Source organism: Myxine glutinosa, chromosome 14 (assembly GCF_964187855.1).
Source record: "Myxine glutinosa chromosome 14, kmMyxGlut1.1, whole genome shotgun sequence".
Lineage (NCBI taxonomy): Eukaryota > Metazoa > Chordata > Myxini > Myxiniformes > Myxinidae > Myxine > Myxine glutinosa.
Genome location: NC_136274.1, coordinates 36,681,977 through 36,704,649, shown reverse-complemented (window position 1 = coordinate 36,704,649; position 22,673 = coordinate 36,681,977). Strand labels below are relative to the sequence as shown.

Here is a 22,673-nt window from a genome sequence, read left to right as displayed (position 1 = left end):
TCCAAAGCCTTCACTCTTGCCCTACATATCCCACTGACCCGAAATCTTTACATTGTAGCAATAATGAAGAGAAGGAAAATGCAAAATCAGGTACGGCGTATGGATCAGGAGGATAGCCACCAAGAAAACCAAGATTTGCTTCATCAACGCTGAAGGATCACAGAATTGTGGTTTCTCACCATCTGTCATGTCAAACTTTGTTCTTTGGCTTGGAAATGCTTTCTGGAGGCGCTGGCAAAGCGCAAGAACCTCCGCTCTCCCAGCCAGGAAGACGAGTATCCCACCAGAGGGTAACAGCTTGTGGATCTTGCACACCTGCCAGCACATGTCATGCATAATACAGACTGGAGTATTGAGTAACAATTAAGACGATGAGCCATTGTAATTTGCACAGATTTATATATATATATATATACATTATATATATATATATATATATATATATATATATATATATATATATATATATATATATATATATATATATATATATATATATATATATATATATATATATATATATATATACTAGCAGAGGTACCCGGCTTTGCACGGGAGTGGGAGGAGGAGGGGAGGGGGAAGAGGAGGGGAGGGGAATGGGGGGAGGGGGGAGGGGAAGCGGGGGAGGAGGAGGGGAGGGGGAAGAGGAGGGGAGGGGAATGGGGGGGGGTGGGAGGGGGAAGGGGGGGAGGGGGGGAGGGGAAGGGGGGGGAGGGAAGGGTGCGGGGGTGCCCAGGGGAAGAAGGGCCCCTCCCCTCCCCCTCCCTCCCTTTCCCCTCCCCCCCCTCCCCTCCCCCTTCCCCCTCCCCCTTCCCCCCTTCCCCCTCCCCCTCCCCCCTCTCATCCCCTTCCCCCTCGTTCCCCTCCCCTTCTCTTCCCCCTCCCCTCCTCCTCCCCCCTTCACACCAGGGGGGTTGACTCAGCCTGTCATCCCACCGAGGTCGGAAGTCGGAACTCATTGTCGTCAAATAAATGTAGCCTGTATGTTTCACTCTTTGTCACATGCCGTTGGTCCCATGTCAATCGGATGAAGTTGAAAAATTAACGTTACGAAGGTTCTCTGGGACGTACTGATTCCGAATAATGAAGTTGAAAAATTAACGTTCCGAAATACGCTAATTACGCTAACAGAAGCGCTGGAAGGAGCACTGCGCTCCCTCCCTTAGATTCCCTCCCTCTTCTGCTAGCGCTAATTACGCGTAACACACTAATTTTAAAACCCGAAGTTTTTTTAATTTTAAGGTGTGCTGTAGTCAGAAGCGCTAGAAGCGCTGCGCTCCCTCCCTTCGAATCCCTCTCTCTTCTGCTAGTGCTAATAATACGCTAATTTTAAAACCCGAAATTTTTTAAATGTTTATGTCTCCGTGACATTCCTGGGACCATCCCGAGTCGAACAGTACTTTCCGCTCGCAAATCCGTCCACGGGTTCTCGAGATCTTAGAGATCGTAGATAGATCAGGATACAGACACAGAGGCCAACTCTACTTTATATATATAGATATATATATATATATATATATATATATTGTTGCGGTTTTAGAACCCCTCACTTGTAAATACTTGTAAATAGTAACTCTTGTAAATATTCCATCATTTAATAAGGTCGCACCCATAGTTAGTCCACAAGCAACATGTAGGACACCATAGGACTTTAGTTATTTCCTTAATATGTATTTCAGATAAGGCTGTGTTCCTAATAGTTGAATCTGCGTTGTATTAATCAAATAAGATAGGCCCTATTCCGTTCATTTTGCACTCTCTCTCTCTCTAAATTGGTTACGCGGCCTTGCCAGCAGCGTTCGCTGCATTGAGCCTTTGCTGCCTTAAGCGCTCGCCCCGGCCGCCATTACGCACGCGGTCAAGCTGGAGAAGAAGGGGGCGGAGCGCCAAGAACGAGGCATGGCCCTGTCAATGGACGAACCAGGGCTGAGGTGAGCTTACTGGTGGGCGTGGCACGGCTTGATCTCTAAGCGCATTATATAAGCGCACGCGCCAAGCCCTTTCACGGACTGCGCGAGGGGAGGCCATTGTGTAAGGACTGCGCAGGGAGCGATCGATTGTCACGGACTTCTTTCAGCGGGCTCCGGTTTCATGAACTCGTTTGAAAGGCGCTTTATGAACTGAGTGATTGAGAGAGAGAGAGAGAGAGAGAGAGAGAGAGAGAGAGAGAGAGAGAGAGAGAGAGGGAGAGAGAGAGAGAGAGAGAGAGGCAGGAGGCGCACATATTACGTATGCAGCAGTCCAGCCCTCGCATATGTAAAGGTCCGGTCGTGCGCCAACGACACGCGAAGCGGCCGTTCTTCGCCGCAGACCCGGAGCCGGACTCGAGTGGACCGGAGCCGGACCTCAACGCCTGAACCATCTACTTGGACCTTCTTCTCCTACCACCACCCTCCCGTGTAAGTCTTTCTGTTTGTCCTGGGGTTAAGTAAGACTGTATAGATAAGCTTGCTCTGTGTCCTGCTTATTCTTCTTCTTCTTGTACATTCTTCCCTTTCGTTTCCTCTTCTTTGGTTGTTGTAATAAATCCTTTGTTCTTCCTTACCTTTTGGTTTCCTCTCCATTCGATCGTCTTCGTCCTTTCTCTCCATTGAGTACCTGTGGCACGATTTGGGAAACCGCTCAGGATCGGGTTTAGTCCTTTGTTAATGGCTCGGGCTTCGGATTGCTAAACCGCTCGGCAATTCCCATCTTGTCCGCGGTCCGAGCGGGAGTCATCTCCCTGCTTTGCGGTCGGATTGGCACTCAGGTATTTGGGACTCCATTGACCAATCACCCTGGCCAATCTCGACCAGAAAAGAGTGTTATAATTTCCAGGATTGGGGGACGGCCAGCTTAAAAGACAAGGGGATTACCCCCCCCCCTTGGTAAAGGGAGCGCCGACCCTGAATCCGCAACAATTGGTGTCTGGGAGTGGGATTGGACCCGAACCAATTTTTTATATTATTTGAAAAATTTGGTCAAAATTTCGAGCGGCCAAAATTTAGTATTGAACATCCAAATTGAATCGTGCCATGGATAATCAAGGCGATCAGATGCCGGTGGGGGAAATAGAAGAAGAATTAGAGGCAACCCAGGACCCCAGGGAACAATTGGGAGAGATGGAAGAGGAGAATAATGAAGGTGCGGTAGAGGGGGCTGCAGGCACACAAAATGGCGGCGCCTCGCACATGGCCGCAGCAGCCGAGCCCGAGATGCCGGGATACATGCAATTATTCCTGGCCCAAATGAAGGAAATGAATGTGACATTGGGCGCCCAAAGGAATGATGTAAACGAAATAAATGGGATGGGCATCCAAGAAAAAAAGAAGGATGTGCAAAGTAGCTAAATGAAGGAAGGGTTAAATAATTTGGAAAACAAAATGGGAGAGCAATTGGGAAACCAAATTGGGGAATTGAGAAATGACATGGGAAGCCAAATTGGGGGGTTAGAAAACAAATTAGGGGACCAATTGGAGGACATGGGTGGCCAAGCCCGAGAAATTAATGAGGGGTTAGCGAGGGACAAAGCCACGTATAAAATAAAAGCATTGGAGAGGGAAGGATACCGCGAGTTGTGCGGGAGCGGCACATGGGTATGCGACGGGGTAACGCGACTTGAGAAGCGCGGGGAAAGCGAGTTAGAGAAAAGCAAAGTCACGTGGACGGGTATAGAAATCGAGACCAGTGGTATGGGGAAGCCGGCGACCGCAGAATTAGAAGAGAAAATTTTATTAGCGCCAGCGGTCGTTGAGGAAAAATAAATTAAAGAATTAATTATAGTCGAAATTGAAATTGGAGAGACGGCATACTTAGAAAAGCACTCGCAGGGGGAAGAAATGGAATGCATGCAAAGTCTGTATTCGCATCGTGATGTCGTGCTTAATCCCAATAAAGATTTGCAGGTGGTGGAGCGAAGAAGAGGAAGCGCCAAGGTGAGAAGGGCTGTATATGGTGCTAAAAGATTTGGCGCGAGAGGATTGTTCACGCGCGTGGGATCCAGACGTCACCCGGGCGCTCGTAGGAGGTCCGTGGTGCGCGGTGTGAGTAGAAATGGCAAGCGTGTGCGAATGGCGCCGGAGCGCGAGTGCATTACAGAGAGTGAGAATGAATGCATGACAGAGTCTGAAAGTGAGGGAGAATGCACAGAGGATTTGTATGTGTGAGAGTGATAGTGAGGGTGAGAGTGACACGGAGTGTGAGTTGGTTGAGGAGCGTGTGCGAGGATGCACACCTGAGTTGGTTGTGGAGCGTGTGCGGGAGGGCACACCAGAGGGCGTTATTGGGTGTGCAAAAGAGTGCACACCCGTGGGTAGGTGTGCGCTGAGTGGGTGTGCAACAGAGTGCACACCCGTGAGTGTTACGGAGTACGTAACGGAAGGAAGGTGTGTTATGGAGTGTGCGAGCAGCGCGTGGTGTGCACCTGAGTGTGGAGCGGAAGAGTGTGCACGAGAGAGTGCAGTGACAGAATGCACGGAGTGTGTGGAATGCATGAGAGGTGTTGGAGCGCCGGGTTTAGCGAGTAGGAAAAGGAACGCGTGGTGTGAGCATGCGAGGGGAGCGTCGACATTAACCGGGGCAGCGGTTAGGCCGACGTACAGCCGATGCGAGCGCTCGGAGCGTGGTGCGCTTTGTGTGCTGCAGGGGGCGGCGGGGATCGGTGACGCATCGCTCCTGCATGGAGCGCCGTGCACGGTCCGGGCCGGGCCCGCCCTGCACGGTCGGTGCCGCGCTTTGTTAGGCAAAGCGATCGGCCCGGTTCGAGGGGAGGTAGGAGGGGTCGCAGCGGCGCCCCCTGTGGAGGCGACGCTCTGGCCGGGGAATGCTGGGCAATCGCGCTTGGGAGCGCAAGGCCCTGCGTAGGGATGGTGCTTGGAGCCTTGGCCCGACAAAACCTCCTCCCCAGAATCGTAAATGCCGGACGGACCCAACCTACAGGAGACTGACCATCCGCACGGATAGCCGGCTTTTCGAAGCCATTTCTTTCTTTTCAGCCCTTCCTTGGTGGATTTACTGGTACTAGAGAAATACCCGTGCTTCGCACGGGTGGGAGGCCAGAAGCAAACAGGCAATGCAGATACGGTGAATGCTAAAGCATGAAACCAAAAAAATTCCACATTCCTGTAGCACCTTCAGTCGCACATCATGGAGAGCAAGTTCATGGAGAGCAAGTTCATGAAGGACTTCCATGAAAAACGTACCTGTTCGCAAACAAACGGGCACGTTCATGCACAGAAACATCGATCGTGGGTCCGTGGCGAATCTGCATATGGCGATGGCAAAATATCAGAAAATGAAGGCTTTTTTTATTTTAAACGATTCATATAAACATCCGTTGAATCATATTACACGCAAATCATCAAAATCTAAACAGTATCTTGAGAATTTCAATAAAAGCCACATCACTGTTCATATCGGTAAATATTATCCCATCGTCTTTCAAATCGTGATCGATACACTATGATCGTGATGATCGTGATCATGAATCGTGATCGATAATCGTGTTCACAATCACTGTCGTATGTACTCCCGATACGTGTCCCAAATTCCCGATACGTGTAACTGTACAAAATCAATCAACAGTTAAAAGGATTTTGAGTCGATAGGTGTTATGGCCTTGGCAAGATCGATGGAGACAGCGATCTGTTAGATCTGATCATCCTTCATGACGAAGTGCAGATCCTCCTTCATGCCACATCTGATCGATGCAGCCGTGCATCGATCGGTGCAGTCGTTTGTGTGGCACATGGTGCAGCGATCGGTGCAGCCGTTTGTGTGGCACACGGTGCAGCGATCGGTGCAAACGTGGACTCCCACACTGCCACATCCTGCTGATACTTGCTCCCGCATGACGTTTCCGCATGACGGATGTTTATATAAATCGTTTAAAAGAAAAAAAGGCTTCAATTTCCGATATTTAGCCTTTTCATTTGGGCCTCCCAATTGAAGCCCCGCCCATAGGGCGGGTACCGTTGCTCGACGTAAGAAGACGTCACAATGAACGTCATGCGAACGCGAATGTTATGCGGGAGTCCAAACCTGAGAATGCTGGAGACTAAAGCTGAAATTGGGTCATTGTCATGTTGCAAGGTGCACCTTCGGTTGAGCTTCAACTTTCCGATAGATGGCCTCACATTATCCTCAAGCACCCTCTGGTACAATGAAGAATTCATAGTGGATTCTCTGATGGTGAGCTGCCCAGGCCCTGATGCAGCAAAGCTGCCCCAAACCATAATATTTCCACCACCATGCTTTACAGTTGGTATCAGTTTCTTGTGGTCAAATGCTGTCTTTGGTTTTTGCCAAACATGTCTTCTGGTACTGTGGCCAAATAGCTCTACCTTTGACTCATCTGTCCAGAGCACATTGTTCCAGAAGTGCTGGTCTTTGCCGAGGTGTTCATTGGCAAACTTTAGTCTTGCCCTGATGTTCTTTTTGGACAGCAAAGTTTTCCTCCTGGCACACCTCCTGTGTAGATCAAATTTGTTCACCCTCTTTCTAATGGTAGACTCGTGCACTTTGACATCAACAGTGGCAAGAGCTACCTGTAGGTCCCGTGATGACATTCTGGGGTTCTTAGAGACTTCTTTCAGCATCTTGTGGTCTGCTCTCGGGCTGAACTTGCTGGGGCGGCCTGGCCTGAACAAGTTGGCAGTTGTTTGGAATACCCCCCACTTGTAGATGATCTTCCGGGCAGTCGAATGATTGATTTCAAATTGTTTGGAGATCTTTTTAAATCCCTTCCTAGACTCATAGGCATCTATAACCTTCTTTCTGAAGGCCTCAGAGAGCTCTTTTGATCTAGGCATGGTGATGCCGCACACTTTTTTTTTTCTTTTTTTTTGTTTTGTTTTGTTTTGTTTTGTTTTGTTTTGTATACTGAATCGAGGCTCGTGAAAGAGCTAACATTTACTTCACAAACAAATCAACCAGACAAACAAAATATATAAAAAGCGGGAGCGGAAAACAAGATGGGGAGAGAAGGTGAAGCACACAAACACAACATTTGAGAGCAGGGAGATGTGTGGAAGGGAGAGGGCTTGGGGGGGGGAGGCATGGGAAGGGGTGGGGGAAACACACCTAGTATAACTTCAATAACAAAGAGCAAACCAAACTAAATGTCTGAGGTTTAAATAAGACAGGTTCCTCCAAGATCCTCTCTCACGATGTTCTCATCATTTGCACCTGAGCTGGTGCACCTCATTCTAATTTTAGGTATTTGAAGTAGTGATAAATGTAGGGGTGTACTTACTTTTTCCACATGCAAATTTGCATTTATGTTTATTTAAGTTAAACAATGGACTACAAAATGTAAATGTTTCATGATATTTGTTATATTATATCACCTTTATCTATCAATATTGTTGAAATGAAGATCAAATAGCTGTATGTTGAAATATGTTGAAAAAGTCATATATATATATACTGTTATGTTTGTGGGGTTAGATGATGGAATCCCACAGTACGCATAGGATTTTATAGGTATAGCATGACGGTGGACGTGTAGGAGACATCTCAATGTATTTCAGTCGGGAAACTGGAGCTTAAGATTGTTTATGTGTCTTCACACGGAGGTTGAAGCTGTGCTAACTCGTTAGGGATTAAGGATAGTTTCCCCAGTATGTGGTTTTCCTTTGTCGCTTTCCCTACGTTTTTACATTTACAAGGCCGGCCATAAAAACCTGCGTTACAACAACAATAACAACAACCATCCCCTGCAACTAAACCCCGCCTCCAAAAGATCATAACCGGCAGGCCACTTGGCGATTGGACAGTGTGACGTCAGGAGAGAAGCTTCGAGCAAGAGGAAGCAGAGCACGTCTCTTGGCTCTCTCTCAGTAGTTCGCTGGGATATGCTCGAGGAGGAGGGGCCCATCTTTCTCTGTTCATGTGCTGAGGTAGTTTTTGGTGTGCACTTTTGAGAGCAAGGAGCTCTTCGCTGTGATGGCGGATATTGAAGGAGGTCTTGGAGACTGCTAGGCCCCGTGGTGGACTGAAGGCTGTGCCGTTCGGGGGAGGGACGGAGAGAGAGAGAGAGAGAGAGCAAAAGAGCACCGTTTTCACAGCTCGCTCGATGGCTATGTGTGCGTCGCCATCGTGGGCCGACGCCATTTTGGGCACTCTGGCGCAGGAGGTATTGAGACCAGACCATCACCTTCACAAAATAACTCGTTGGGACCAGCTAAGTGGCTGCACGATATAAAAAAAGGACATTTATTTTACTTTATCATTCCCCTGTGTGTTCGTATTCGTGTCTGATGGAGGATCCTCAAAGTTGGAATTGCAATGAGTTTACTTCAACATTTATTTTGTCTCGAATTTATTTTCATTAAATCATTATTGTGGCATTTTTCATTTGTTGCGTTGTTTATTCGTTGTGGGCTCGGGAATAAATAAACCCGTGTGTTTCTGTTCAGGTAAGTGCCTTCACTGCCTTCCGTCCCACGAGCTCCATAAAAATAACCGCCAAGATTTCGGGAGTTCGCCTCGGGAGTAAAATCGATCAGTCATTCGTCACCTAGTGGTCTTGATCGCTGGGCGACACAACAATACGTATGTATGTATGTATGTATGTATGTATGTATGTATGTATGTATGTATGTATGTATGTATGTATGTATGTATACTAGGTGTGCTAAAAAGCTGAAATTTTGTATAGTAATGCAACTCTAAGCGAATATCCCTGGGTAGAGAGGGGAGCGGGGAATCACAAAACTGTTGGAAAGTGTTCATAAAAGAAAATATCTGCAAGTTTGCTGGAACAGCTTCGCTCTGCTCATGGTGGGTCATGTGACCCAAGACAATGGGCACAACCGCTCCATGTGGGAGGTGAATTTTCTTGGTTTTAGGGCAGTATGATTGGAGAAGTGCCTGTGCAGGGTTTGTGTCATTGACGAACAATGTACAGTGAGTGGTAGTAAGTCATTTATTGTTTACATAGTGTTTCTTTAGATTTTTCAAGTATATTGGTCGGTTCCGTTTGTGGTTCTGTCTGTTTGTCTGTTTGTCACCGGCCTACAGGTCACAATTCGAAACCGATCGTCACGAAACTTCACCACGTTGTATAAGTCGTCCCAATTGAGAAGCCTATTGATTTTGAGGTCAAAGATCAAAGGTCATCTGGAGGTCAAATTTCTAAAATCGCCATTTTAAATCCGATTGACTTGAAAATTGAATAGCATTTGTATATGAAGTCACTAAATTGGGAAACATACTGTTTTTGAGGTCAAAAGGTCAAAGGTCAACGTAAGGTCAAATTTTTAAAATCATCAATTTTCATCTAAAAAGCCGTCAATTCTCAACCGATTGACTTGAAAATAGAACAGCATTTGCATATCGTGTCAATAAATTGGGGAAGATACTATTTTTAGGTCAAAAGGTCAAAGGTCAACTCAAGGTCAAACTTCCAAAATCGTCACTTTTTATCTGAAAAAACCATCAATTTTCATCCGATTGACATGAAAATTGAACAGCATTTGCACATCGAGTCACTAAATAGGGAAACTAACTATTTTTGAGGTCAAAAGGTCAAAGCTCAACTCAAGGTCAACCTTCCAAAATCATCATTATTCATCTGAAAAATCGTCACTTTTCTTCCTATTGACCCGAGCTTTGATCAAGATTGTCAATTTTAATCTTGATGAAATGGACAATTTGCTGTATCAATGGAATTTTTTTTCTTGGGGAGGGGTCGGAGGCGTATTTTGCAAGTACAGTGGTACCTCGGCTTACGAGTGCCCCAACGTACGAGTTTTTCGGGATACGAGCCGTCGCTCGGGCGGTTTGTTGCTTTGGGATACGAGCCGAGATCCGATGTACGAGCTCAAAAAATTTATTTTTTTGAATTTTCCGGTTGTGGCTTCCGGTTCCGGTCACGCGGTTATCTTGCCGTGAAAGCATCTCTGCTTGGATATAAAACACGCAATCGTCGAAACACATGACGCGAGGAATCTCCTTGCTCCAGCCGGTGACGTCATCGGCGGGGATCCCCGCCTCCAGAGTGGCTGGTCACGTGACCGCCAAAGCGTGTCGCGCGTGCGGGTATAATGAGCTACACCTGTGGATCACGTGACCACGGAAGCACGCCTCGCTTGAGAGGCATGGCTTTCGGTTTGCGTTTTGCTTTATAAGGCGCGATAAATGGGCTTTTGAGTGTTAGCGGTTCATGGCGTTGACGGTTCATGGCGGTTCATGGCGGTTCATGGCGGTTGACGGTTCATGACGGTTCATGGCGTTGACGGTCAAAAACCCATTACATCAATTTTACCAGGCACTGTACAGTAAGTACAGTGGACACCAAATGCACGGTGGAAGGCTAGAAGTAGAAGATCGTCCAAGACAAGTGAGAATAAGCCATACTTTGGAGGAGATGACGTCATTCGCTGGTCCAATAACCAAAGATGTGGTATAAAAAACCAGGTGAGCTAACAATGCAGCAATGAAGGAATTCGGCCAAGGCACCGGCACACAACGACCTACCTACATCGAAAGACTCAATGCCAATGGTGACAGAAGCCAAGACGGCCGGCTTAAACACCGCCGAAAGACCACGGTGTACCAACTTACGATGCAGAACATCTTGCACTTAATATGATGACAACAGGTGCCATCCTCTGACGTACCATTACAGGTACAGGTACAGTACACGTGAGCACAGAGCAAAAGTTCACTGAAACCGAGATTAAGAAAAAAGAAAAAACACCTCGTGGTCCGTGCTCGATATCCGAGTTTCAATCTTTTCAAACACATGATGCTCTCGGTCACGGTATCTCCTGCGAGCTGCTTCTCCTTCAACCACACAAACAACAACTTCTCCATATCTTCATGGATAGAGGTCCGGAGCTTTGAAATAATCGTAACGCCCTTGGCTGGCGTTATAGCCTTTATGGACTCCTTCTGCTTCAAAATCGTACATATCGTAGAAGGAGTACGATCGTACTGCCTCGCCAAGTCGACAACACGCACACCTCACCTGGCATGCTCTTCTCTGCTTAATAAAACCAGTTTATTTCTTTACATTCTCTTGTATTATGTACAGTATATACGAGGTCGTGCTTGTTTATACATTATTTGTTATTTATAAAGTACATTTTTGTTATTTAAAAGCACCTAACAAAAAAAATTGGTGTTTTTTTTTTGAGGCTGGAACGGATTAATAGCATTTCAATGCATTTGAATGGGAAAATTTGCTTTGACTTACGAGCGATTTGGCTTACGAGCTCCGTCACGGAACGGATTAAACTCGTAAGCCGAGGTACCACTGTATCATGCTCCGCATGATGTCTTCTTGTTTGTTTGTTTGTCCGGGCGATATCTCAGCCATCCTTTGAGCTAGAGAGCTGAAATTTTGGCACAATAGTAAGCAAGTGCTTTGGCAAAAACAGTATTTTTTGTTTTTTGATTAATCAATTAATTGATTAGTTATTTACTTATTACCAATTAATTAAGTACATATTTATTTTCTTTCTCAACTGGTCAATATCTCAGGCAACTTTTGAGCTAGGAAGCTGATATTTGGACATATCAGCTTCCTAGCTCAAAAGCGACCAAGTGATTTCCAAGTGATTTGGCTGTAAAGGATATTTTTGATGTATTGATTAATCAATTAATCGATTAATTATTTATTGATTAATCAATTAATCATTTAATTCTTTCGATTAATGACTTATTTAATGAATTTTCAAAAAGTTACAGCTTCGGATGAAGCACTGGTGGTATGTATGCTATTATAGTAACTAGCACTATATTACTAGCACTAGCATTATATAGCACTTATAGTATTATATAGTATTATAGCACTGGTGGTATATATGTAAGTATGCTATTAGCCAATTTATTAAGAAAATATTTTATGAACATTATTTTATGAACATTATGCAATTAATCAATCAATTATTGTGCACCTCTCCAACCCAATACAGTCTCTATGAGGTGCAAAGTGGTATTGCCGGGTGCCTCAGCAATGCCGCGCTGGAGGATATTTGTTTATTTGGCATGGGGGCGGTGTACTTTGAATGTATCTGTACTTGTATCTATTATGTTTGCACGTATGATGCACCCCAGGGGATTTAAAAAAATAAGAATCAAAAGATAACATTTAAAACGATTCTCAACTGTGATGCCTGCTGTTCGACCTTCTGACATGTCTTAGTGGTTGGAGTGCATAACAAGTGTTCATCAACAGTGTTTGGGTAGAAATGGTATCTCATGATGTGATGGATCATGGTGCAGGCTGGGTGGCAAATTTGGCTGTACCAACAACCATTCTGTTTTGGAAAAACCATTGCATACAAGTGTTGGTTGGTTTGGCATTTCCATCTGAGCACGTGGTTCATGATGCTGGGGCCCCATGTTCGAATTTCCTATGTTAATGCATCCACTGTCTCCCTTGTAATCGATGCAAAGGTGCAAGGATGTCTCCAAATGTCATTTCCCTGCACGAAATTTGAATACAAGCTGCAACATAAGCATGAGATCAATGCGAACAAGAAGCAAACCAATTTGGAGGGCTTAAAAATCAAGATCATAGGAAAAAAAAAAATGTATATACACCTTACGGAAAGCTTCAGAAATGTAATCATCCGGTGTGCGTCGGTTGAAATGTACAGTAACCGGAAACTGTCGAGAGTCCACCTAGAACAAGCAAAGAAATTAGCCTCATTTCATTGAAAGTTTCAATTCCTAATGCAGAAAAGTTTGATAAGCGAGCAAAACAGATCAACGGAAAAGCGTGCTCGCAAGATTGGTAAGGCTGATGAAGCAGCAATGAAGCGCACCTGAACAACCGGTGGTGGTGAGGGAAAGAGACGAGTATTTTCAACAAAGTCTTCGACTCGGAGTGTGGCAGACATAATTATTAGGGTGAGAGGCCGGCCTTTCTGCAAATAAAAAGATATTGTACTGTTACCCTCTATAAATTGTACGAATTGTAAATAAAAATATAGGTACAGGTTTCCCCATTGGCTTTAGATTATTTGTTAAAAAGAAAGCCTACATAAGTCTCATAAAGAAAGCCCTCTGGGACATAATGGTAACCTGTCCGGGATTTGTCATTAGCCACTGAAAACGCTTCTGCAGAAACAACTCTGGAATCAGAATACTGTCACGGAAGCCTCGCCCTCACCTTGTGCCGCAATGGTACAATCCGGGAGAGCAGACCAATCAGAATGTCCGTGTGCATGGAACGCTCGTGGGCCTCATCAATTATGATGACCCTGTAGGAGTTGAGCAAGAAGGACTGTGGGAAGACGATGCATAAATTTGGTGCAGATGATCATAAATTGTAGGCTCCATGTACAAATATCGAAAGACAAGCTAAGAAGGCACAGGTATAAAATGCTCAAACAACCGCACTTTTCCCATTTTTATCAAATCAGGTTTACCTGCTACGGATCATAATCTCGTCTGGAAATTGCCGAATAAAATGGTTTCTGGGTTCTTTGTGTCGTGTTTCCTCCCTTTCTTCATCGGTCAACGAGTACTGCACTAAATCTAATGCTGACTACTTCGGGACTCTTTTCTCTTCTATTTCTACTCTTGATGAATGGTGTAAATATCCCTCTTTCAGCACCTATTCACAACATGTCTTTCACCACCAACATTCTTAAAGCTTCTTTCTTTGCAAATAAATAAAGCCTTTGAGGTTCCAGCCATAGTTCTGAAGCAATGTGACCATTATGTTTCTCCTATACAACCATTTAATTCTTCCTTCATTATGTGGCATCTTCACATCCTCATGGAAGTATTCCCACATTTTCCAAAACTCCCAAAAGGGGAATCATTCCGATTACTAATTATTGCCCCCATAGCTCAAATCTCTCTCCTCTCTAAAGTGATGAAGTCTGTCATAGTTAAACCGTTTTCATTTCTAGAAAGTTACCATCTCCTGTATGATCACAAGCATAGCTTTAAGCAACTTACTTGCCTACACATCACAGATGTTTAATCCTCTGTGACTATTTTAGTGAAATGAATGAATGAATGATCGTTTTAAGGCCATTTTCCCCGCTCGAGCGGGGGTTAGCCTTGCGGGCCCCATGACAATCATGGTTCCCTGTTTTGAGGCAATGTTTTTATGGCCGAATGCCCTTCCTGACGACTGACTATTTTAGTGAGAGCAGAATAATGCCACATCCAATGCTTTTTGCACAAAGATAAGTTTGGCTAAATTTCCTATAGATAGACTCCATCTCGGTCTCGTTTTTTGACTCGGCAGTTTTGTTACGAACCACCCAATAGCTGTGAGAATTGATAGCTGTGAGAAAAATAGATGTGAGAAAAACCTTTCTCATTGCTTTTCAATTAGAGCTCCATGATTTTCCCACCCATGCTTTCCTGCTCTTTATTAACGATTTACTTTCTTGTACTTCCAGCCACGGAGGTATATAATAAACCTGGAGAGCCAATTGGCCACCTCGCAGCATTAGCCGCCGTGAAGCCACCGGAAATAGTCTGGCGGCCATATTGGGAAGCCGATTGTTTTGTAAACAAAGCCTGTCAAAGCAAAGGCGTGGCGCACTGATGATGCAGCTGGAGCGAATTTTATGACCGCCGACTATTTAATTAATATAGAATACTAATATTTGAACTGATATTCGGGCTCAGAAGCCCGTTCTTTAAGGAAATGGTGTTCATTAAGTTTGAAGTCGATTCTAGACGCATTTTTCCTGGGGAATCCAATGGTTTAGAGCTTGTTTGAAAAAAAAGTGCCCAAAATTACCGCTCGGTGTTCTTTATCGTTCTTCTCATGACCCAATCACCCACTAGTAGGAATAAGAATCCTGACATGTTACACCCCTGTTTAACTCCTGTCTTCACCTTGAACCATTCTGTTGTTTCACCTTGGTCGACGACCGCACATTGAAAGTCTTGGTAAAGGGCTTTTACAAGGTTCACTAATTTTCCAGGTATGCTGTATTTCTTCATTATGACCCAGACTTTCTCTGGGCAAGGAGTCGAAAGCTTTCTAGAAATCTATAAAATTGAGGTACATCGTCGTTTGCCATTCTTTGGCTTGTTCTATAATATTCCTCAATATAAAGATCTGATTTGTTGTCATGTTATATGATGTTACTTAATTCAGTCATTATATTGTAACTAAGATGTGTATGTTTCTATTACCGAGATGTTAGAAACCACGCAGATATAATGATAACCAGAGTTTATTCTACACTGACATGGGTCAGCAACACATCAACAGTGAGTCAGTCACATAAATGACATGAAACGCTGTCATGTAGTTAACCCACACAATTCTTGGGTTTCGGAAGTTTTTGCTATTCATAACATACAAGACTTACATGTTGCAATGGAACGTTCAGCAGGATATGGTAATTGTTACATGAATAATGGAGCGGAGATATAGACATCTCATGCAACACATCTTTTACAGTTTAAATATTTACATGAAGTGTTGGTGAACTCGCCATATCAGACAAAGGGCAACTATCCATTAACCATGGAAAATTAAAGATTTGTGTTCACAGATATACCATCAGATCAGATCTGCTTGCCACTGTTCTATGAACTATCTGTGAACACAAATCTTTAATTTTCCATGGTTAATGGTTGACCAAAGTTCACGAGTTTTTGAAAACAATGCAGGACAGTTAATACATGTTTGATCAGTTGTTCTACACAGGCAATTTTGCAGTGAACATAACACCCACAACTTATTCCACATACCTCAAAGCAATTCATCCCATATCAAACAATGATATAAACATGGACATAATGAAAAAGTAATGCCAATTGTACTTAAATACATTGAAAATGCACTTGCATGAACATCATAAATTGCAACCAAAAGTAGGCCTACTGGACCAGGTACTTCATTGCTTTTCAAACAAACGTATCGGTACTCAAGTCACCAAACAAAGTAGAAATACATATTTCTCGAGCTTCCAGCCCGACTTACTCTTCCAGTATTAAAACATAAATCAATAGATATACAGGACTACATCTTCCACAACTAAACACCGATATATATTTATGCACAATTCTGCACAATTCACGCGACTACCATGTAGAGATGAGGTCGCTCTTATATTTCAGCTTGCTCTGGTGTTGCCTCACTGGTGAGCAAACAGGACCAGTTTGCAATATTTTTTCCTGATGCGCTCTTCCTTCATGTCATCATCGAGTGTTCTCACAACATGATGGAAACGTATCTTGCTGTATGATTGTGATACAGAATGTATTAATACAAACACGGACGCAGACACAATCGGCTTCCCAATATGGCTGCCAAGCAACTTCCGCTAGCTTCAGCCGACAGCCGTCATTGGCTCTCCAGGTTTATTATATACCTCCGTGCTTCCAGCACCATCGATCCATTTATTCGCCGATGATGATACAACACTACTCACATGTGTGGAGTGGGAGTCTTCAGCCTGTCCTTAAGTTGCTTGTCCAGATTCAAACCAAAACTGTTCATCTTATCGGCGATGCCTCCATCGCCTATAATTTGCAATATTTAGCTCACTATCAAGCAGTGTATTTAGTTCACCATCACTCTTTCCCTTGAAAACTGTTCCTATCATGGTTATTGTTCTGCTCAACTTACTGCTTTGGTTCTTTATTTTCCCATTAATTAACATTTTTGTTCTGAAACCAGCAGCTTCCTCCTTCAGTCTTGTTTTTCAAGTTTCAATTCCTCGTACCAGAACCAACCTTCATGATTCAGATCTTTCTTTCCCTGTAATGCTAGGTTATGGAACTCTCTTCCTTCTCCCTTTAATCCTAAATATACATATTGAATTAAATTCAATTTCAGACTTATGTCTCCATTTTCCTCTTTTGCAGGGGATTTGCAAACTCTGAGCTCCCCGCCAAAAGGAATTAATGGAAATCATATTATCATAGAAGGAATGCGAATGCAAAACAAAAGAATGAATCATGATTCACTCAATTAAATCGCTACAAGTGATGAACCAGTTACCAAACAAGATAAGCCGAATCACAAACCTTTTTCACCTCTTGCAACAGGATCCCATCCGTCATAAACTTCACCTTAGTTTCAGGAGTTACATTTCCCTCGTACCGCACCTGATAAGACACAACGCTAAGGAGGGGAAAATAAAGCGGAGAGTAGAAAAATAATTAATAACTAGAAAGACGTCGACCGATATACCCGCACCCACATTATTACATCATAAAACATATTTGTACGAAATTTGATTTAAATGCCTTCTCAACTGTTCTCAAGTACGGCATCACATTTTTATGACATGACTTCTGACCTTTGACCTCTTGACCCCAAAATCTAATCCATTCATCTTGGTATCATAGTACATGTGTCAAGTTTGATTTAGATCCCTTCAGCCATGCTCAAGTTATCGTGGTAACGAAAATCTATCACGGATGCATGCACGGACAGTCAGCCATACTGAAAACCTGAAAACAAAATGCCTCAGGCGACTTTGTCGGCGGAGGCATAAAAGAAGTGCAATCAAGTAACATTGGCAACACAATGGGAACAAGAAGTGAAAAATCAAACCCCTACTTGAAACTCAATCCATTGGTGGTGGGTGGTTCGTCATTTCTGTGGGCGCGTATGCCGCTGATGCAATGCCTCTCTATAACCAGTTATCTGGTACTCATTTTGCCGACCTCGGAAGGATGAGAGGCTGAGTCAACCCCACCTATCATTAATTCAACGGGATTCGAGCTCAGGACCTTAGGATCCCAAGTCCGCCACCCTAACCATTAGACCAAACACCAGGTATACTCAATCCATTCCAAATGCTTGAGATGCATTCCTAAATATCTAGGATGATTATGATGAAAGTGTGGTACCATTCAGAGAACACAGCATAAACAAACAATAAGAGCAAATGAAGAAATGGGTTTCACAGTTTCGTCCAAGTTGGACAAGTAGTCAAAGGAAAGTAAGTGGCTTACCGAGTTGAAACGTTCATCTCCTTTGCAACACGATGAGACATGGCCATTGCAGCAATTCTCCTGGGCTCTGTCACCCCAATAATCCCCTCTCTAAACCGATAAAAAATTGGAGTGGGGAGAATTAATACACGTTTTAAACTTCCATTTACATATTAGTTATAGTTACCATTTCAACTTGTTGTTAACCGTGACACATACAAATAATTAATGCTCTCGCATTTGGTATTACCAAGTGTCTGTATAAAAAGAAGAATATGACATGGAAGTGTTACGTTGCTTCTTTTAAGAAGTTCCAGTACGAAATGTAGAATCCACAATACCATGGAAATTCAGATCAACGATCCAGTCTTGATTACTCAAAATTAAACAAGCAAGTACTCGCTTCCATTCACTGCTGGATAAAATGGTGCAAATTTTGTTGGAACAGCAAATTGTTTTTCAATTCCTTTCATCTAGTTCAAGCAAAATTTGTGAAAATGGATTATGCATGGGCCACAGAGCGTCCATGGCACCCCATATTCAATTTCAGGATTCATTTCACGTTTCACCTGCTTCTAAGAGTGGCATTCCAAATGTTATAGGAACTAACAATAGTCCCAGACATGCCAAAATAAATTTTTAAAAGGCGGTAATGAGGTATACATACATCTAATCTACCATATAAAACACTGTGTGTGTGTGTGTGTGTGTGTGTGTGTGTGTGTGTGTCCCTTCCTCAGGCTAGGTTTTAAAGGCTTTGAGTAGTGCTTTAGTAGGCATTTGAGTAGGGGGGTTTAAGGGGCAATCTTTGAACACGACTGTGTGTCAACCTGTAAAAAAAGATCTAAAACAGTCTGAGGACCCAAAAACCCCAAGGACCCAGAAGACCCAAAATACCCTGTAGACTGTTAAAGACACAAAAGACCATGAAGACCCAGAGGACCCCAAGGACCCAGAAGACCCCAAGGATTCTGAAGACCCAAAATACCCCTAAGACACAAAATACCCCAAAGACCCTTAAATACCCCAAAGATCCAGATCGAGGACCCAAAATACTCGAATGACTCAAAAGACTTAGAGGACCCAAAAGACACCGATGAAACAGAAGACCCAGAAGACCCAAAAGACGCTGAAGACACTGAAGACCCAAAAGACCCCAAGAACCCAAATGACCCAAAGGACACAAAATATCCCAGAGGACACAAAAGACCCCAAGGACACAAAAGACCCAAAATAAGAGTAAATATGCCTCTTACATTGGAATTGTAGACGGTGGCTTGCAAACTGAGCCTCAAGGTAGGTACAGAAGCAGTATGTTTTTTTAAAATCACAATAAATACAAGGCACAGAGAGGTGAAATTTGCTGCACATGATGTGCAATGCGCACAGAGTAAAACGAGTGTTCATTTACGTCTGGAGGATGCCTAACAAATAAAGATGATATCAGCACACCTGACACTTGGCCCAGACTTCAGACTTTGGCATGCTCATGTGGCTGTACCGTCAAAAACTGTTCCAACCCGTCATTTTTGACGGGCTTTATACTCATATATATATATTGTCGTGCAACCGCCGAAATTAATATCTGGCGGTCGCGGATGCCGATCACGAAGGCTTTAACTTCCGAGGCAAAAGCTCAATGGCGGATTCCAAAACCAAAAGCACCCCAAGCGCGCGGAATGGAGGGGAGCGGCGAGACCCCTGCAGCCTTAACTGTTAAAACAACCACCCGGAGAACTGCGTTCAGGAATATGTACAGAAAATAATATAAGGGTTTATTGGGAAAAGCAAGGACAGGAAAAGCACGCGCCGGTAATGTAATGCCTAATTTGGGATCCCACACACACAGATATCGAATACAAGACGAGGGGATCTGAATTAAAGAAAATAACACGTCATGTAAAATGTATACGCGGAGCTCGGCTTATCTGTCTTTGTCGTTGGCTTTGGCCGCCGTCCAACTCCGCCCCGTTCGGCGTCCCACGCGGCCCTCTCCGACCGCCTCCGAGCACCACAGCAACACGAAGGCCCGAGCCAACGCCCACTCCGTTCGCACACGAGGCCCCAAAGCAGGACAGCAAGCTCCACTCGGGCTCTGAAGTAGTCTCAGGATCTCCGATCTGAACTGCCTGACCTCTGGTTATGGCGCTCGTCACTCAACTCCGCGTAGGATCTCCGATCTCAACTGCAACTCGTGCGCACCTCGTCTCTCAACTCGGGATCAGATCTCTCCTCTCTTCTCGACTCTGTCCTCCAGCTCAACTAGACTCCGCGCCAGGAATGTAACTGCCCCAAAATGGCGTCCGGCCCCCGTTAATATCCCCGGCCGGTGACGTCAGCATTGGCGCACTCCAACCAATCAGAGCCTGCCCCGACTCGCCCAGGGGCACGCCCACTGCGCCACTCTCGTCCTCTGTTCCTTGTGTTGTAGCACGTGCTATGCGAGGTGGATAGGCCTCTCGGAGGTGGAAATGGTGGCGGCCATTATCTGCGGTGTCCTGGCCTGATTTCGTCCTGGGTCATGTCAGGGGGAGGGCGTCATTAGCGTTGTACTAAGGGATCCTAACGAATTGTTTAAGTGGTGTGCAGTGCCAAAATGGACAGAGGTTTGGCTAACCAGGTGAGACATACAAGGGCTCTACTCATTAATCCCTACACTACCTAACACACGAATCTCCTGGTAGATTCACAATTATACATCTTACCCGACAAAACGCCTACACATGGACTTATTACAGGTAGTGTTCCTTACCGCGACATCTCGAAGCATGTTACCTATTCAGCTCTATTCTGCTCTACATATCACTACCCAAATTCATAACACAGCCCCCCCCCCCCCCTTGGAACCGTAGGGGACCGAGGATCTGCTTGAAATAGAAGAGCAGCGAGATCAAGAAGAATCTGAAAGGAAAAAGGAAGCAGAGAAAGACGACGAAACTCCCAAAAAAGTGTTCACCGTAAAGGGAATGGCTGAAGGGTTTGCCGTTTTCAACAAAGGACTACAGCTGTTTGAGAGCATGGACACCAACGTTGATCGCTTGTCCAAATTCGAACGACAACTTCATCAGACCCTAGCGTGTTACAGGGAAATTTACGATGAAAAAAGGAAGCAAACAGTTCAGCCAACTCTCGACGATTTCTTTAATAAAAAAAGATCCTATCGCCTCCACCTCCAATGCCTCTGCCACCACCTCCGACCTTTCCGTGTCTCCCAGACCAAACTCGTCACCATCACCGCCACCGTCAACTTCATCTTCAACCACCGATGATTCTTCAACGATAGACGACCCCGGCTCCTGATTTCAATATTATTGATACACTGTACATTTTATTTAGTACAGTACCTATTAAACTGCATTGTATATTTGTACATATTTTTTGTGTAATAAATTGCTATAAAATGTTTTTTTGGTTTTTTTGTTTTGTATACTGAATCGAGGCTCGTGAAAGAGCTGACATTTACTTCACAAACAAATCAACCAGACAAACAAAATATATAAAAAGAGGGAGCGGAAGACAAGAGAAGGGGAAGCACACAAACACTTGAGAGCACACAACATTTAAGAGCAGGGAGATGTGTGGGAGGGAGAGGGCTTGGGGGGAGGACGCGTGGGAAGGGGGGGGGGGGGGGGGGAGAAGTATAAAACACAAGGACACCAAGGACTTCCAGGACAGAAGTTGGTATTTCAAAAAAGTGGCATTGGGGTGAAATTAGCGGGGATAGAAAAGATCAAGGTTTTGGATGGGGGAAGATAAGAGATGGTGGTGAACAGCTGTTTTAAAGACCTGGAGGGTGGAGTGGGATTGAAGAGAGTGAGGGAGTTTGTTCCAGAGTTGGGAGAAAAGAGGAATGAAGGAGTGAATGTGAGCAGAGAGTCTTGATTTTGGCAGTTTAACCATAAGAGGGTTGCAGGCAGATCTTGTGCGACCTGTAGGAATATTTGCGGGACAGAGCCCAGAGAGAGCTGGGGGGGCAAGGCCAGAGAGGAGTCGGTAGAAGACGGAAAGACCACCAACCTGCCTGCGGTGAGTGAGTGAGAGGCCCTTGGAGTTAGCTTCATCGCGGGAGATTCCAATGATTCTGAATGCTTTGGTTTCAACAGCGTGAAGACGAGCTAGGTGTGAGGCAGGAGCACCAGCCCAGAGGGGAAAGCAGTATTCCATTGAGCTGCGGATGAAAGCCTTGTATGTGGTGAGGAGCTCAGGTGTGCCAAGGAAGGACTTCGCACGACGGAGGATGCCCAGTCGGCGACTGGCTTTGGAGGCCAGATTTGAAATGTGGTTTTCCCAGGAAAGATCATGGCAGATAGTGAGACCCAAAAGCTTGAGTGACAGAACTTCTTGGAGAGGATTATTCAGAAAGTGGATGGGAGGGTGTCCAGTCGGTCTTTTCGGAGAGACATCGTAAGAGTGTGAGATTTGTCAGGATTGAAAGACATGTTCCACTTGTTTGCCCAGTCTGAGATTTTGTCCAGGTCTGCAGAGAGTGAGGAGGCTGCAGACTGCCGATCTGAGGGATGAAGAATGGAGTGACAGAGAGTAGAGTCATCAGCAAAGAGATAGAGAGGATTTTCAAGAGAGTCAGAGAGATCATTGATGAAGACCAGAAAAAGCACAGGGCCCAGAACACTGCCTTGGGGAACTCCAGCCTGAACAGGAAGAGGAGATGAGAGAAACCCATTCAGGGCCACACGTTGACTACGACTAGAGAGGAAGTCCACCAGCCATGCGTGGAGATTTCCATGGATACCAAAAGAGGAGAGTTTGGTGAGCAGAGCGGGGTGCCAGACCATATCGAAGGCACGTGATATGTC

At 44.7% G+C, this 22,673-nt stretch overlaps 1 protein-coding gene across 7 annotated transcripts in view; it reads right to left on the bottom strand.

Annotated features, from left to right (window-relative positions):
• The window catches only part of DHX37 (DEAH-box helicase 37), a 115,198-nt gene that overhangs the window by 24,650 nt on the left and 67,875 nt on the right, over nucleotides 1-22,673 (bottom strand). For all 7 annotated transcript variants that reach the window (XR_013621453.1, XM_078768556.1, XM_068097553.2 and 4 more), the window contains 6 exons: nucleotides 17,881-17,970; nucleotides 16,945-17,041; nucleotides 13,103-13,216; nucleotides 12,756-12,857; nucleotides 12,532-12,612; nucleotides 180-315 (listed from right to left, as the gene is read on the bottom strand). Coding sequence is in view for 6 of the 7 variants with exons in the window: in XM_078768556.1 (XP_078624682.1) it covers nucleotides 180-315; nucleotides 12,532-12,612; nucleotides 12,756-12,857; nucleotides 13,103-13,216; nucleotides 16,945-17,041; nucleotides 17,881-17,970 (620 nt within the window). In the remaining variant the exon portion in view is untranslated. The remainder of the gene's footprint in view (nucleotides 1-179; nucleotides 316-12,531; nucleotides 12,613-12,755; nucleotides 12,858-13,102; nucleotides 13,217-16,944; nucleotides 17,042-17,880; nucleotides 17,971-22,673) is intronic.